Here is a 17826-nt window from a genome sequence, read left to right on the forward strand (position 1 = left end):
TTAGGTTCATATATTATTAAAGAAAGATTCAATAACTAATTAATAGATTTAACGAAATAAATTGTAATTTAACTTAAATTAATATTAAGAAAAAAAAAGTAAATTAAATTAAATTAAAAAAAATTGAAGGGCATGGAAGTCAAAACAAAGAACTAATCTCCAATAATTACTGTTCACCTACTATAATACTTTATTAATTTCACTAAATAATTAATAACATAAGCTTCTCTGTCCTTTTTTTTTTTAAATAATTAATTAATTACAATTTTATAATTCCTATTTAAATAAATAAATAAAATATGCGTCACCACTTTCTAAAAGACTGTTACGAAGAAAGAAATCCTTACAAGCTGAAGAAGAGAAAAGACTGAAAGCAGCTTCTCAGCATCAGATCTGTTCTCTTCGTTATCTTCTTGCCCTCTCAACTCGCTCTCTCACCCGCTCCCCAACTCGCATTTCTTCGCTGAATCGACTCGCTTAACGTCCACTGTGTCTATCTATCCATTTTCAGATAGGCCTCGGAGGTTGATTGTTTTCGCTGCATTGGAAGGACCGATCGCGGGAATGTTGATTTTCTGTCTAGTTAGGCTGCTGTTCTGGTGACGGACTGGATTTTCAGGCGAATTCGCCGGTGGTGCTCCGCCGGAGAAGATGTTCAGGTCGGCGAGATGGAGGAACGAGAAGAACAAGATCAAAGCTGTGTTCAAATTGCAGTTCCATGCTACTCAGGTACTCTTAAATACAGTATAAACATATAATTATGTATTTCTCTCCAAAATTATATGTTTATATTCAATTTGTATTAGCTGTCTAAACTTTTAAAGCTATAATGAAATATTTGAATTTTTTATTTGACGATAATATTGAGGATAAGTTCAGTTAGGTCTGTTTGGATGTTAAGAAAATGCAGGAAAAAGAGAAGAAATTAAAAACTTTGACCGTCGTTTTAAGTGGGACCTGAAGAAAACAGAAATTCAATTAGCTTGAGCCATATATGAGGATTTGACCTGGTTTATTCAAAATTCTACCTTCTGCATTCTTTTCACTTCTCTTTCTAATTCTACAGAAAGAATTTAGATGTGGAAGCATCGTGTGTCAACATGACTGAGTAATCAGAGGAATTAATATTTTCTGGTGATATGTAAATATAGATTTCGCAGCTGAATGTGGAGGCATTGGTGATATCTGTGGTCCCTGGGGACGTTGGAAAGCCAACGGCACGGTTAGAGAAGGGTATAATTCGAGAGGGAAGTTTTCAGTGGGAATATCCAGTCTATGAAACCGTGAAATTTACTCAAGATGCAAGAACAGGGAAGATCAATGAGAGAAGATACCATTTCATTGTCTCAGCAGTAAGAAACTTCATTATAATTGAGTTGTGTTAAATCTTGTCGAGTGTTTCATTGGGTAATTCAATCCTTTTGAATTGTTGTAGGGATTGTCAAAAAACAGTTTCGTTGGAGAAGTTTCAATTGATCTTGCCAAATATGCAGAGGCTACAAAAGCTTCCACCGTTTCTCTTCCCCTGAGGAATTCAAAATCTAATGGGGTTTTGCATGTGAGTCCCTGCCTCTTTCTTTCTAACATTTATTTTCCCTATGATCAAATGACTCTGCTTGAGGTTGTGAGTAAATGATGAATCACAGTTTTCATTGATTTTCTGGAGTTTAACTTCAGTTGTTGGTTTTCAATAGGTTTCAATTCAGAGGCTGCAGGCAAACATCAATCAAAGGTAACAGTGGTATTGTGGTTATATTAGTAGCTTTCTCCAATTATGAAGTTAACCCTTGTAGTTTTTAACTGTGCTTGTGGCCTTTTCTGAGAACCTTACAGAGATGTGGAGGAAACTGAAAATGAAAACATCAAAACCAGGAATAGAACTCTGAACACCCTCTTAAGCAATAGTGAAGCGGAAGACATTAAGAGCAATTCGAATGAAGTAAGTTTCCAACCTATGGTAGAAGGCAATTCTTTTTTTTCTTTTTCTTTCTTTTTTAGGTTTACTAGAAGGCAATTCATAATTCTTAGTTTGCATGATTGGGGGAATTTAGAGAGTGCAAAAAAATTTATCACAAACACAAATCTAACTTTCCTCCTTTTCTAAAATTCCTTTCTTTTATCCTTTAATTAGAGAAATTGTTGACGAAAATATGTTTGTGCATTTTGTGTTGTTGAAGGTTGGACTACTAAACAATTCCGTCCACAATCCTGAAGTAAATGGTGACCGCGGAACATCAAGCGGATCTGACATTACATTGTCAAGTTCTGAGAGCAGCTCTGGGCATAACACCCCACGTGAACTTGGATCAAGAACTAATAACTTCCTACAGGACTCAACTAGCTTCCTATCATCTCGGACCCTTGCCTCAGCTCCTCATAAAGCAAATGCAAATGCCTCTGCAACAATCTATGAAGAGCATCAGCAATCACAATGGGAGTGGTCAGCAGATTCTGATCATGGAATTACTGATAATTCAATAAACAGTTCTCTAGACAACCTTACAAGAGAAAGGTCTCAACACACTTCAGATATTGAGATTGAAAAGCTCAAGTCTGAAATTATTGCTTTGGCTAGACAAGTAGATTTGTCTGAGTTGGAATTGCAAACTCTTCGAAAGCAAATTGTAAAAGAGAGTAAAAGGGGGCAGGATCTCTTCAGAGAAGTCACAGGCTTGAAAGAGGAGAGAGATGTTCTCAAGGCAGAATGCGAGAAACTCAAAGCCTTTCACAAACGTATAGAGGAGGCAAAAAACAAAGACAAGTTGCAGTTTGAGAGCGGAGATGCACGAGTCCTTCTTGAAGAAATCAGACAAGAATTAAATTATGAAAAGGACATGAATGCCAATCTTCGATTACAACTGCAGAAGACCCAAGAATCAAATGCTGAGCTAATGCTTGCTGTGAAAGACCTTGAAGAAATGTTAGAGCAGAAAAATAGGGAAACATCTGATCCTGCAAACAGATCAAGATTCTCTGAGAATGCTATGTCAAGAAGTGAGACTGATGATGATGAAGAGCAAAAGGCATTGGAAGAGCTTGTTAAGAAGCACAGAGATGCTAAAGAAGCATACCTGCTGGAGCAAAGGATCATGGATCTCAGCAGTGAAATAGAGATCTATAGGAGAGATAAAGATGAACTAGAGATGCAAATGGAGCAGCTTGCACTTGACTATGAGATACTGAAGCAAGAGAACCATGACATGTCATATAAATTAGAGCAAAGTCAGCTGCAAGACCAACTGAAGTTGCAGTATGAATGCTCTTCTTTTGCCAATATAAATGAACTAGAAGTCCAGATTGAGAGCTTGGAAAATGAACTCAAGAATCAGTCCAAAGAATACTCTGAATCTTTGGTGGCCATAAATGAACTTCAAACCTACATCAAGAGCTTGGAGGATGAACTGGAGAAGCAAACTGAAGGATTTGAAGCTGATCTCGAAGCTCTAACTTGTGCAAAAGTTGAGCAGGAGCAAAGAGCCATCAGGGCAGAGGAAGCCTTACGAAAGACAAGATGGAAGAATGCTAATACAGCTGAAAAGCTACAGGAGGAATTTAAAAAACTGTCCATGCAAATGACCTCTACATTTGATGCAAATGAGAATGTGGCTATGAAAGCGTTGGCAGAAGCTAATGAACTACGTATGCAGAAAAGTCAACTTGAAGAAATGCTTCAGAAAGCTAATGAAGATCTCCAATCAGCTAGGGATGATTATGAGACAAAACTGCACGACCTTTCCAGCCAATTAAATTTGAAAATGGATCAGATAGAACATATGTTGGTGGAAATTGATGATAAAAGAAAGCAGCTGGAAAATCAAAAAGCGCACGAGGAAGAACTTATCGGATCTTTCTCTCAGGAAATCGTGAGGCTAAAAAGTGAGCTTGAAAAGTTCAAAATAGAAAATAATATCCTTTCTGAGCGAGCAGAACAGAAAGACAATATGGGGGTTGAATTGGAACAGTTGAAGGCGTCAATTAAGCACACTGAAAAGCTGGTACAGAAAGGAAATATAGAAAGAAATGAACTGGTGAGTACCCTTGCTTTGACGAAGAAGGAAGGAGAGAAGTTGATGGAGGAGTTACAAAGAATGAAATCTCTTAAGGATGAGAAGGAGACAGCAATGGATCTCTTACAGACAGAAGTAGAAACTCTGAAAGCTCAGTCTAATGACTTGAAACATTCTCTCTTTGAGGATGAGTTGGAGAAAGAAAAACTTAGAAAGCAGGTATTCCAGTTAAAGGGTGATCTGAAGAAGAAGGATGATGCTATCACTAGTATCGAGAAGAAGCTCAAGGAAAGCAGCAAACTCACAGCAGTTTCTGATAATACAAAAACTGCTCTAAGAAACAATAAGTCTGCTCCAGTTCCTCATGGCTCTGAAGAGGCAGCAATTCTGTGGGAGAAAATAAGATTGCTTGAGGTAAATCTAGAACTTCAAGTGTGCAGTAAATTAAAAGCTTTGAATTGACCATTAGTGTAGGTGATGCAGGATTTTCTAGAGATTTTAGGGCTATCTATTTTAGGAATACATATACGAAGTAGAGTTTTATTTTATTTAGGAAGAAATATTGGTTTGAGATTCCTAATTATTAATCCTAATGCTGGAGGATTAATAATTCAACTATAATACCTATGTCTTTTAGGTATTTTATAGACTTTTTTATGATTGATGATTGGTTTGAGAATTAATAAATTTGAGAATTTATTTATCTTGAGAATTTTGTTTCTCTTTTACTTTATTCTATTGGTTCTACATGAGTAGGTGATAACAATGATCACTAGGTTGAAACCATAAATATTACCGATTTACATACACAACTCAACTAAGTCTTAATCTCAAACTAGTTATTATATAAGATATTGTGGATTGCTAGTGGAAAAATTTCCTAGTTATTATTATATTAGATTTATGGTTTCTAAATGTCTCCACATTTCTCAAACTTGGATTTTGATTTTTATTGCAGTGAAGATGATAATTAAGTACTCATTATGTTACGATTTTGTCTGACAGGGACAGATAAAGCTAAAGGAAGCTGCTTTAGAAACCTCGGCAAATTCATTTTTGAAAAAGGAAAGGGATCTTTTAAATAAAATTGAAGAGTTAGAGCATAGAGTAGAAGAACTCAATCAAAACAGTGCAATATTCTTTGACAGCCAACACCAAGAGGTTAGCAATGATGTATATATCCTATGTCAGAAGAGAGCCATATTATCAATGCCATTGTAGTTAGGGGAGGCCGTCACTGAAGTACATGAGCAATTTCACTTTGCAACATATTGACCATCTATCGCTAAACTATCATTATCATAACATCATATTTTAGCATTGCCTTTTCAACCTCCTAATGCTCCTTGATGAAGGGGCTCAGTGGGCTCTCTCTTTTTTCTCTTCAATACCTAGACATAGATGAATTTCTACCCCTTGTTTTTGCCTTTTATTTTCCCTATGATCAAATGATATTCTTGGCTTAGGTATTTATATATTCTTCTGAACATCACCAAATTGAGCATCATACCATCATTTCTGAATGATTACGCTTGGAATGCAGTTACCTGAGGACAACAATGGCGTTACTTCAAATGGTGATTTATCTAAAGATATAAGAAGCACAGATGATTACCTGAGTAGTACAGCATGGATATCTGGAGACAATGGAAATGCAAAATCATTAGTCAAGAGGTATGATTTTGAAATAAATAAATAAAATTTTGAGTGAGTTTTACTCGTGCTTTGCTCCTAGTTTTTTAGAACTTAGAGAACATTATGGCAGCAAAAAAAGATCTAGCTTTAAATCCTTTCACATGTTATTGATTTTTCCTCTTTTTCTCTCTCCTTCCTCCAGCAATTGTGCCATTATATCAGGGGAAGAACTGAAAACCAGTGTCATCAGCAATGGAGATTGCAATACTAATGAATTAATCAGTGAATTAGAATCATTGAAGGAGAGAAACAAATCAATGGAAAATGAACTGAAAGAGATGCAAGAGAGATATTCAGAAATGAGTCTCAAATTTGCAGAGGTAGAAGGTGAAAGACAACAGCTTGTGATGACAGTACGAAGCCTAAAGAATGCCAAGAAGAGCTAATCATTTTTCTTGATATGCAGAAAACTACATACTGTGAATAGCTAAGTGGCTACATGTTCCCACACTAAAATTCTATATGTGACAGTTCTATCGGAGTGAATAATCAATTTGTACAAAATTAATAGCAATCTGAATGTAGGTAAGGTTTCCTCAATTCATGTTATTTTTGTAATTCTTTTAATGCTTGTCATACATGTGATGATGTTCCATTAATATATTCTTCGCAATTTTTTCTTTTTTGCAAACAGGATCTTAGTTGCCTTTCTGTAACTTCCAATATTAATTTAGTTAAGCTGACCCTGGAAATTATGATAAAGCCATTAGCTTGTAAATAAGTCTACTAAAGCTTCTCTTAAATGCTTCCTATTTCGAAGGGGAGCCTGTGGGCAATTCAGAGTTGCCCAGTGCTGCAGCCCGTGAGGTAAATCTGCTATCCAATTTCTATGGACTTCTGATTTTAACCTGTCTGAAGTTCATGCATTATTCAAAGTAAACTTCTCCATGTCTGAATCTTTTAGGATCTTGATTCTTGAAAATCTTGACATTCAAATTAGTTCCATTGTTCAAGAACAAAAAAGTAAAGCATGTTGGAGGTAACAAATCCAAGTATTCTCACAAAACTACAAATCTGCTGATAAAAATGTTCCTGAAAAGCTGTATTAGCTCAGGACGCCCCAATTCCCAAAAATTGCAGTGAATTTTGTTTGTTTTCCCAATATTCTATTTCTGCCTGATGATCCCCCAGCCAACTGTTTCATTCAAAGATTCCAAAGATAGACTGATTAATTGAATGTTTCTTAAGCATGGACCAAATTAAGCTGTTTCAAGTTTCAACCCACCTTATTCTACGTAAAACAAATCTGACACCCTAAAATATTAAACAAAAGTAATATACAGCGAACCAAAATTCTGACAGTTTTGCTTAATTTAGTCTATTATTTTTTAGCAGGTCCAACAATGGTGCCCGTACAAGATTCTTTGGTTTGAATTCGATTAGTGGATTCCATTCCAATGAAGTTAAATGATAGAATTTGTTCAAGCCAACTCATACATATATCAAAGAACAATTTTAAATGGATTTATGTAGCCAATTAAAGCCAACCCAATGAACTCTTGTTTTTAATTAAAACCCATAATTAATTGATTAAAAGGTCAAGAGCTCTCTACTCTGACATGTACGCAAACTAAAATATACACCGAAGACCAGTCAGTCCTAAGTACAAAAGACATGAAACTATTAATTATATTATAGTACAATAATCTTTAACCATTTTCCCTTCACCCTAAATATCTTATTTTATTTTAATTTTGAATTTTTATTAAATAAAATATATATCATGTGTGGAATTTAAAAATTTTAAGGCTGGTTTGTCTTGCCTAGACTTATTTATTATAAATTTAAAATACAAAATGTACAGTGAAATTCACGTATTAAATATATAAATTTCAAATATTTGTATCTTAAATTAAGAATGATAATGGATAAAATACTTACGAAAATCATTATATCTGCATCATAATTTAATTGATATTCTCATTACCCGAATCTATCATAAACACAATTAACATTTATGCTTAATTATCAAAACCTGATTATTATTGTCTAAAAGTTACTCAAATCTATTTAATTTTATAAATTTTTATTAATAATCTATATAAAAATATTTTTTTATTAATAATTTATATTTTAAAATTTAATAATTATATAAAATATTTAAATTATATTTATTTATAATGTAATATATAAAAATTTATATATATTATTATAAAAACTATATTTTATATTCAGTTAATTATTTATATAAATAAGCTTAGACAGTAGATATTTAATATATAAAATTCATATTTGTTCAAACTCGATTATATTACTTAAATTAACTCTATTCGATCAGATTAAATATTTATAAATATTTAATTCATTGTGATCCCTATCTTGAATCATAATAAAAGGCAAAAATTTAATCATATCTTCTTGACCTTGGTTACAATTCACTCTACTATTGATAATTAATAGATAATTGATGAGAACTCAACGTATTATTGTCTATACTTGAAATTTGAACTAAATTTTAGATTATAATATTCATAGCCTATTATGTATGGATTAGTTTGGTCTTATGAGATTTCAACACGTTTACATTATTCAGAGGGATATAATCTATTTTTCCACTTTTTTTTGACTTCTTCTAGAACTGAAAGTATTAATTAAGAATAATTCTAAGAAATTAATGGGGAAATGCTCATTACATGGACGGTGCGAATGCCATGCAGAAAAAAACATCTAAGCTTGCGTAAGATTGCCAATAAATTATCCAAGCGACATTTTGTGTAAGTTATATATATATATATATATATATATATATATATATATATATATATATATATATATATATATATATATATATATCAATCACTCACTAATACGGAATTTGTTTGAATTACACAAAAGAAATTATCAAATTATTATATAATTTTTAAGTATGTTTATTAACTTATATGACACGGTCTTATTAACTTATATGACACGGTCTAAAATAAAATAGGTACCACATTGTAATTTTTTAAGCATGCTTATTAGTTTATGTAGTAATAGCTGAACTAAAAATTGACATTAAGGGGGCGGCTGATGATTTTATAATTTTGCTTTCTCTTAAAAAAAATAGCAATCACTTTCAATTAAAATTATGAAAATAGTTTATAAATTTTAAGAATTTCTTTTTTTTTTTTTAAATACCCATCAATAATTTTATTTTTACTCATGATATTAACTTTTTAATTTTACTAACTTCAATTTTTATTAGTTCACCATTCAAATTATAAAATAACGACTTTATAGTCCACAATTTACACATGAATCTAATTATCAAAATAAAACACAAATTGTTATAACTTAATAAAAATTTCACCAAATTTTGCTTCCATCTATACTAAATATCCTATAAATAAATTATCAATTTTAATTATGAAATAAAATGAAAAGAAAAAAAAAAAAGAGAATGGTAATAGCTAATGGATGAGAAAGAAAGTTGAGTTTTGAGTTTTGATTCTTGAGATCTTGAGCTTATAGAGTATATATATATAAGTAATTATGATTTGTTATTTTGACGGACTAAAATGTTTATTTAATTAAGAGTTTGAATTATGAAATGTGCTAAATTATGATTATGACAAAAATTAGATTTAAATATCACAAAAGAAAAAATTTGAGTTGAACTGAAAATACAGCACTAATCTAGCTAGAGGGGACAGAATGAATACACATAAAAATAAATCTAAGAAGTTCTTAATTTTTTTTTTTTGCCTGGGGGGCAGTGGCCCTGTTGGCCCCCTAATTCTGCTATTGTTATGTAGTACACTCTCATGAAATTTTTTTAAAGTTTGACTTTAATGTATATAGATTAGATTTTTAATTTCTTCTCCTATCAAAAAATTATCTTAAACCCTATGTGTTTTTCTTTTCTTCCGCAATTATCATCTTAGTAATATGTGATAATTCACAATCTTCAAGAGATGAGGAAAGGCACTCGCATGCAGAGAAGCTCTTCTCTAGTGATGATTCTTTTTTTGGCCACAAAGAGAAGTTATGATTGCTTAGAAAGAAAAGGACAAGATCGTCGTAGTGCCATCGTTAGTGAAAGCACAGAGATAAAAAGAGGAATTGATGAGAGAGAAAATAATTTACATAGTCAATCGCATGTTATTAACATTTATTCGTATAATCGATTGAGTATATAATCAGCTAAACTAATAAATCATCAAGATTCAGATCACATTATTCAATAGTTGCCATTTCATTGTGGTATGTTTTATGATCGTATATTTGAAAGGGACAATCTTATAAGAGGTTAATAAATTTTTAGGTATTTTTTTTTAAGTCGGTTAAATTCTAGTGAGGTGACTTGTTTTTCATGTGGTTCAATTTTAGCAAAGTCCCATCTTGCTCGACTCAACACTCATAATAGTGATTTGGGTTCACTGTGTAAGGATAAGTGCTTAGTTAATTTAAGTTTTTATAATAGGTAAATGTATAATCACATGATATGATATAGAAAAAGGGAATTTAAATAGCACAAAATCATAGTTCGGTAAGAAAAAAAGTTCTATTATGATAAAAAGAAAAAAATAAAATATAATCACTAAAAATTTATTGAATATCTCATAAATCTACCACAAAAATAGAAAATATAATATTTATGTTGGTAATGGGGTTAACCCAATGGGTTTTCATATTAATTTTCAATTAGTGCTTTCTAACCTTAACTGATTGTCATGTTTTGAGACGACAACAAGAAATTAAAAAACATTTGCTAACATATCTGCTCTGACTCCTACCATTTAAAATTGTAGAGAGGACATAGCTTACTTCATATGAGTTAAAGTAATAGTAATTACTAATTAGCAAATGAGTGATTAAAATAATACCCAAGGAAAAGGAGATAAATGATTGCTTGTTCTTGGCTCCTTTCTTACATGATATGATTAACTTTCTCAACTGCCTGTATGAAGTCAATATTATATTCATTTAGGCCCTTCTGGCTGCTGGATATATCTTGCTAAAATTTTTTATACAAAGGGTGACAGGTTCATGGAGATTTGTTAATTAGAAATATAAAATTTATAATTTATATTAAAATGCTTCTTCTTGATGTCCTCCAATTTTGCAGATAGTGTGAGAATTCTCAAGAATATCTTCCAAGCCAAAGAAGAAGAACAAGAAGGGATCCCATGCAAAATATAAAATATATTGGAAGATGAAACTAAACTGAAACTTGATGGAATTTGTTTGATATTGAATTTTTTTTTTCTTTATAATTACAGACTTAGTAGGGCAATATTTCAGCTCTGCATATACAGTAAAAGTTGGGGGGCAAAAACCAATTCCTCAGGCAAAAGAAAAGAAGAAAAATCCCTTAGATCAGCAAGATTCATGAGTTAGTAAATGAGGGAACCAATTCCTCAGGCAAAAGAAAAGAAGAAAAATCCCTTAGATCAGCAAAATTCATGAGTTAGTAAATGACGGAAAATGAATTTCTTTCTCTGTTCCATATTCTGAAACCAGCTTGAACCTTGGAGCCAACAATTAACGGAAATCTCACAACCTGTGATGAATTAATCCATACACAGTCACTATAGCCATGATAAAGGAGTGATCAACCTGAGGTTCTACCACTAAGGTCAATACATCATCTCCTAATACTATTCCTGAAGATGTTTGCTTTCTTGTGGCCTGCAAAAGAATACCAATCGCAGAATTTAAATGTTAATTACCATCTTAATTAATTACAAAATCTGAAATATAATGACTAAAAAGAATCAAAATCTCACCTTTGCAACTAGTCTTCCATTGAAGTCTGTAATCTTGAAAGCTGATTTCCCAGATGAGGCTTCTAACTTGTAGCAACCATGTTGAGCACTACCAGATCTGACAGCAATTTCACAAGATAAATTACCTTTGAAAATTCCTGAGCTTTTTCTCACTTGGAAGAAAGGCTTTTGAGCTTTTAATTTCAATCCATCACTTTTGTAACCCTTCCATTGTCTGAAAAGCCATAGTTTCTGCACAAAGATAAAGAAAACCGTCTTCTTCGTTTAGGTTCTGTGAACGAAAAGATAGTATCATTAACTCATGAGACTCATGGTTTAGAAATCAACATACCCTTATCGTAAAGAGGACTGTGCCCTTGAGATCCATGAGATAGACCTCACTGCTTCCCTTCTTGTCATAGTTATCGACACGATAAACAATCTCTCCATTTTCATTATAAACAGTGCATCCATATGCCTGCATCACAAGGGATTTCATCCACACAGTAAAGGTCTCTGGCTTTGAAGTGATGTAAGAAGCAGTAGAGGAAGAGCAAGAAGATTCATCAAGTTCAGCAGGTGGAAGAGGGAGAGGGTGAATTTTAGCCATTTGATATGAGCTATTGGGATGTGATGGAGAGATTGGAGGCACTCAACTTTGCTGGTGATAGGCTTTGAATGCATTATATATATGCGGTAAGGTAGCTTGAAGAAGGGATAGAATATGAAGAGAGTACTTAAGTCTCTTCATTAATTTATTTTAAAATGGTTATGATACTAGATTAGTTATAATCACGTTTCAATTGCATATGGAGTTTATTTGAGTAATTTTTTGAAGATAATATACAACTAAATTAATGATTAAAGAAGTAAGCTTTTGAGTTATTCTTTTTGGTTTAGGGTTCAGTCTTTTTTTCACCTATGGGAGTACTTTTGTGACTGCATACAGAAGATGTAATTCAGGCACATGGCTGACTAGTTCCTGGCTAGACCAGAAAGCTACCCTCTTCTAACATTGATTTTTTCGAATTTTTTTAGTAAAAAATTAAAAGAATAGAAACTTGAACCTACTCATCACATGAACAAAGATTACATCAGATGAATGATATACCTTCAATTATTAAATCAAACCAAACCAAACCAAACCAAGCTCTACACAATTATTTTTTAATATTTAATGTTAATTTGACCCAAAAGCTACTTCTTCCTCTCTGTTGTATAATAAATTTATTTCAGCATTATGATTTGATATTTCTATCCATGACTCATTGATATCAACTTTATAAATTAAATAAAGATTAAATCATATCTTCTTAGATAAAATTAATTACGTAATAACATTTTGAGATAAGGATCACATAAATGGTACGTTATTTACTATATAACTCATAAATAAACATATTATTTTAATTATAAGTTAGTTAAGAAATCAAGAAGTTCTAAGTTGAAATATCGCTAAAGCTGAATTAATTATATTTCCATATTAATTTTTTTTTAATTTTTGTACATGTTTATTTTGCTATGAAAATATACTCTGTCTCTTGGCTATACATATATATGTTCACACTGCTTTGATGTATTTGATCAGACCACGTTTACGGCATTTATGAATACAAATTCGCGTGCTTGGGGAGAATCTACACATTCTTTATTTAGCCATGTTTATATTTAGTTTCTTCTTCGTGTTAGAATCTGACCTTTGTTAAAAGAAGTACAATTGGAAGATGAAGGGAAACCTCCATGGAATAGGGTATATATATATATATATATTATAACTCATTTACCCATGAATTAATTAAGTAGCTATAGTATCATAACTATATTGCATCTTAGATTCATGGCAAATCAGTTCTAGATAAGAAAAATTTTTCAGAATCAAACACTCACTTTCACTGCCATGAAAAATCTTGGAAGTAATTATGTGAAGTTTAACAAAATTTCTTGCATACATGTAGGTGATTAATTAAGCAGAAAGAAAATGAGGTCACCATCTTAATTTGCTAGCTAGAACAGCAAACAGCTGTAGATGATAGAAGTGTATACTGAAAGCTGTGGGAAGAAGTGGAAGCAAAGAGTATGCAGGCTAACATCAACTGCCTGGGAGTGGTTGACCTATGTTGGTTAAATGGGGAGCATATATTCAATGATATGTCTAATATTCTACAGTCTACACATCAATTGATTCTGTCTCATATTATCTCTAGTTTTTGTAGGCCTTGAACCTTTGCTCCATTGCCTTGCTTAATTATCCTTTCTTTTTCTCTGGCCACTCTTGCTGCCCTTTGTTTGTGACAACTGAAATGGGTTGTCGCACATTATTTTCTGGGAACATGAATTGTTGTAATGTACATATACATTAATGTGGAGACTCAAGAGACACACCTATATATGTGTACAAATAGAACAGAACTAATCATATTAATTAATTTCTTGTCCTTTTCGTGGAGTTGGCAATGGCATCATCTCCACGGCGCAAAATGCAATATATTTTTGTAGGGTAGCATTTATTTTTGCTTAATTGATTTTTAGTTAATTTGGCCTTCTTCAATTCTGCTTGAATTTTCAAATCACCAAAGAGAGAACCTAAAAAATATTGCAATAAATGAATGTTTTTATCTATACTATCTCAAATTGGGAAAATTTTATCTAGATCTATTATATTGTGAAGCCAATATCACACGTATGTGAGTAAAACTACACGGAAAATTATATTATAAATCGATAATTTTATATAGACACCCTTATGTAGAATGACAAATCAATAATAATTAAATACATGTGTAAAAATGGATCCCATAATTATGCAAGTGGATTCCAAAGAAAAAAGCCATCCAATATTTTTTAATTTAATAACTATTTTATTCACATGTTTAACTTTTTAATGTCACACCATTCCGCATCTCTTTTCTATATGGAATCATAGTGATAGTGTAAAATTATCGAAAAAGTACATGCTTCATATGTATTTTATAATTCATTATTATGTCTTAAGTTGCAAACGAGTCTAAATAAGAATTTTTCATATTATATTATTTGTTTCCAAAATTTTACTATAATGAGATACAAGTGTGTGTATATATACTTATAGAGATAAATGGATATGAGAATAATACAGTCTACATTTTGTAATTGATTAATCCATAGACAGTCACAATTGCCATGATAAGGGAATGATCAGTGTGAGGCTCCACAATCAAAGTTAACAAATCATCTCCTAATGCAATCCCTGAAGATGATTGCTTCTTCTTCACCTGCATAGATAAACCCCCTCTCCAGAATCAGAATTATATATTAACAATTAATTTATAAGGATTGAATAAACCATGCACCATATATAATTGAGAATTTTTTTATTAAATTTTTTAATCTTGATTAAACTAATACCTCTGCAACAACATACCAACGTCCAAAAACTAGTAATCTCTGTAAAAAAAATTATCAAGAAACAAGAAAACCCAGTTCATTTATTGTCATTAATTTCCAAGTAGCACATCAGCAACTTGAAATCAAAACAGAAAATCACAAAACACAATACACATTCTATTTCTTCCCTTAATTTGCAATACCTTTCTTTTTATTGTTACAAGAACTCTGCCTCGAAGATCCATCAGATGCACCTCATTGCTGCACTTTATATCATAGTTTTCGACACGATAAATGATCTCACCATTAGAATCAAAGACAGTGCAGCCATTAGTATGGCATACTAGAGACTTCATCCATACAGAAAATGTTTCTTAAAAGTCATGAAAGGAGAAAATATGGGTCTCTGTGGGAAAATCTTAGCCATTATTTACAAACTAGATAGAAGAATTCGGTTTTTTGGAGATGAAGAGGGGTATTTAACAGGGAGATCTATTTATGTTCTTAAACAAAATTTATTTGGTGTGCGACTTCAAAGATTGAATATAAAATTCTGGAAATGATCTCATGAGATACATATTGATCATGGAAAAACAAGTAATTTAAAAAGAAAGCTTCAGGATTATTTTAGTCCCTTTCCTATCTAAAATTGTTATCCTTTTCTTTTTTAACTCAGACTTCACTGGGATTCGATTTATTAATTTGCACCATGCTTTAAGTTATTTTCTGTATGGATGGTGCAAATTGATTGGTAGAGAAGTGAGTCAACAGGATAGCAGCATGCCAGCGTTGATTATAGCATATATGAGGTATGTTTGTCTTTTAGGAAATAGACTAATACAATTCACTCAAATAACTTTTAGATTCAAATCACATGATTTAAAATAATTAATTACCCTTTTACTACTTTGTATACCACTTATATAAGATACTATAATTTTTTTCCCACTTAAATTTGCTTATTATCTCTATGATCTTATCCACATTCAAGTACATTACTTTATATTAATTATTTAAGGATAAGTATGCTCTAATATTATGTGGTTTGCATGTTTAATTAATAAAGATTTGAGGTTTTTTTTTTTTATTTTTTTTATTGAAGAGTATATTTTATTATGTTGTTAGCATTTAAGAAAATGGCGTCAATATATGTTAACGTGACAAGTCTCTTTGTGCTCTTAAACTAGCAAGCAGGCTTCACCTATTAACTGGCAAGTAGGCTTCACCCATTTGCTATATATAATCATATCATTTATCTAGTATAAAGTCAATAAGAATGAAGAAAAATAAAATATGCTAATATTTATCCTTCTATTGCAAGGAAATTAGTAAGCAAATTGGTAAATATAACTAAATAGGGGAGCTTAATTACCACCAAAGGCAAATTTACATGTGTAATAGCGGGTCATTTGACCCACTAAATTCATGAAAAACTATATATCTATTACATCCAAAAGTTATAAATGATTCCACTTAGAAATAAATAATAAAAAAATTCATTTTTTTTAAATAATAATATAAAATAATAATATAAATAAAAATTCTTCTAACAATTTTATCTTTAAGTTAATAGCGTAATAACATATATTTTTTAGTAAAAAGAAATCTCATATCCCTATTAATAAAATGTACAAATTATATAGTATTAAATTATACTTATCATATTATTTAATTATAAAGTAATTTTTAGATTGATACTACGCGTGATCTAAATTTCTAACATACTGATTTGATGTGGTGAAGATGAATTTATAGGGTTAGATTTATATAAAAGAATTATCAGAAAGAAAATAAAAGAAAAAAAAATTAATGTAATCCATCCTGATCATTAGGATGCGTAGCCAACCAGCTATTGGAGTAGGAAGTTTGGAGATTGGGTTTAGGACCAACGTGATCTTCATCTTTCAATTTTCTCTTAAATAAATTTATGAATTTTATACCCATCGGACTCGTATTCGTATAAATTCATGCACAACGCAAATTATATGTTTAACATTTGCGTATTAGAAGTATAACCCTGTATGGGTTCTAACATGCTCGCCCAGTGACGTCCACTTTACTTGCACTAAGAGGCCCATAGCCACCCGAAGCCACTTGCTGTTTGTTGGCATTCGGCAAAATGCTATTTTCTGCAAGTTGTCACTGACATCTAGCACCTTATCTATATATATATATATATACACACACACACATTGTTGGTATCCACATTCATATGACAAAATATATTATTACCTTCTAATACATAGATAGAGCTAGCATTAGATATAAACTTATTAATATGTCTTAAAAATAATTTAAACTCATTAATAATTCTACTTTTACATAATTAAAAAATAACACTAAAAAGAAAGTTTTTAACAAAGGGAAATCAGTCATTAAAAGGTAGATTTCCATTATAAAAATAAAATAACAATCAAATATATCTTGTTGTAACATGTTTTATCGTTAGAATTTTAGAAGACAAGAAAAAATAACCAATTGCAATTGAGTTTTTGAAAAAGTATGTAATATTAGTGGCTAAAACTTCAATTGCAACCGTATCTTAAAGGTAATTGTGATGATTATACTTTTGTAATTGAAAATGAAGAATTTATATTTTTGTACAATTGTGGTGGAAAAATCTGATTGTTATAAGTTATTATTTCACACTTTTGCAACTATATACTCTAATCGCAATTTTTTTTAATAAATAACAAGTTTAATGTTTCACATATTTTTTTATATTTTATTATTAAATATGTAGGCCCTATAAGTTATAATGAGCTTGATTTTGATGATAACAAAACTTAATGAAATATACATGGCTGATATAAAAAGAGATTATTATCTTATATAACACAAGACGAATCAAAGTCAATGAAGAAATAGGATAGAAATTGAGTTCTTAGGTCCATTGTACAAGATTGGAGAGATTATGCCATTTAAGACCTAAAATCAATTTTGTTTTTAGATTCAAGAGTTTAGAAAGTTTTTGTATATCATTTCTAAGGTTTTTGAATGGTCAAAATAATTTTTACAACCTTCCTTCAAAAACTCAAATTTTCAAAATTTAAGTCAGACAGTAGCGAAAT

General features: G+C 31.2%; 2 protein-coding genes and 1 pseudogene across 4 annotated transcripts; 1 reads left to right on the forward strand and 2 right to left on the reverse strand.

The window, feature by feature from the left end:
• The first annotated feature begins 314 nt into the window (after window positions 1-314).
• Window positions 315-6590, forward strand: LOC110662298 (uncharacterized). 3 transcript variants are annotated; one of them, XR_009151366.1, is made up of 10 exons: window positions 315-729; window positions 1152-1352; window positions 1436-1558; window positions 1695-1732; window positions 1834-1939; window positions 2178-4421; window positions 5013-5168; window positions 5551-5681; window positions 5845-6227; window positions 6337-6590. XR_009151366.1 is itself a non-coding variant. In XM_058153657.1 (9 exons), exons 1-9 carry the CDS (start codon window positions 652-654, stop codon window positions 6086-6088), a joined length of 3321 nt encoding a protein of 1106 aa, XP_058009640.1. In that variant the 5' UTR covers window positions 315-651; the 3' UTR covers window positions 6089-6333. The 3 variants fall into 3 exon arrangements, 2 of the variants coding, with proteins under 2 accessions (XP_058009640.1, XP_058009642.1); XM_058153657.1 differs by lacking the exon at window positions 6337-6590 and having other exon boundaries at window positions 5845-6333; XM_058153659.1 differs by lacking the exon at window positions 6337-6590 and having other exon boundaries at window positions 1161-1352; window positions 5845-6333.
• Window positions 6591-10846: 4256 nt separating this feature from the next.
• Window positions 10847-12083, reverse strand: LOC110662299 (protein LURP-one-related 11). Its single transcript, XM_021821230.2, has 3 exons — window positions 11745-12083; window positions 11414-11644; window positions 10847-11315 (listed from the first exon to the last, which is right to left on the reverse strand). Exons 1-3 carry the CDS (start codon window positions 12000-12002, stop codon window positions 11181-11183), a joined length of 624 nt encoding a protein of 207 aa, XP_021676922.2. The 5' UTR covers window positions 12003-12083; the 3' UTR covers window positions 10847-11180.
• A 2425-nt stretch (window positions 12084-14508) lies between these two features.
• Window positions 14509-15182, reverse strand: LOC110662269 (protein LURP-one-related 4-like; annotated as a pseudogene).
• Window positions 15183-17826: the final 2644 nt, after the last annotated feature.

The sequence above is a fragment of the Hevea brasiliensis genome, chromosome 9 (assembly GCF_030052815.1).
Source record: "Hevea brasiliensis isolate MT/VB/25A 57/8 chromosome 9, ASM3005281v1, whole genome shotgun sequence".
Taxonomy (NCBI): domain Eukaryota; kingdom Viridiplantae; phylum Streptophyta; class Magnoliopsida; order Malpighiales; family Euphorbiaceae; genus Hevea; species Hevea brasiliensis.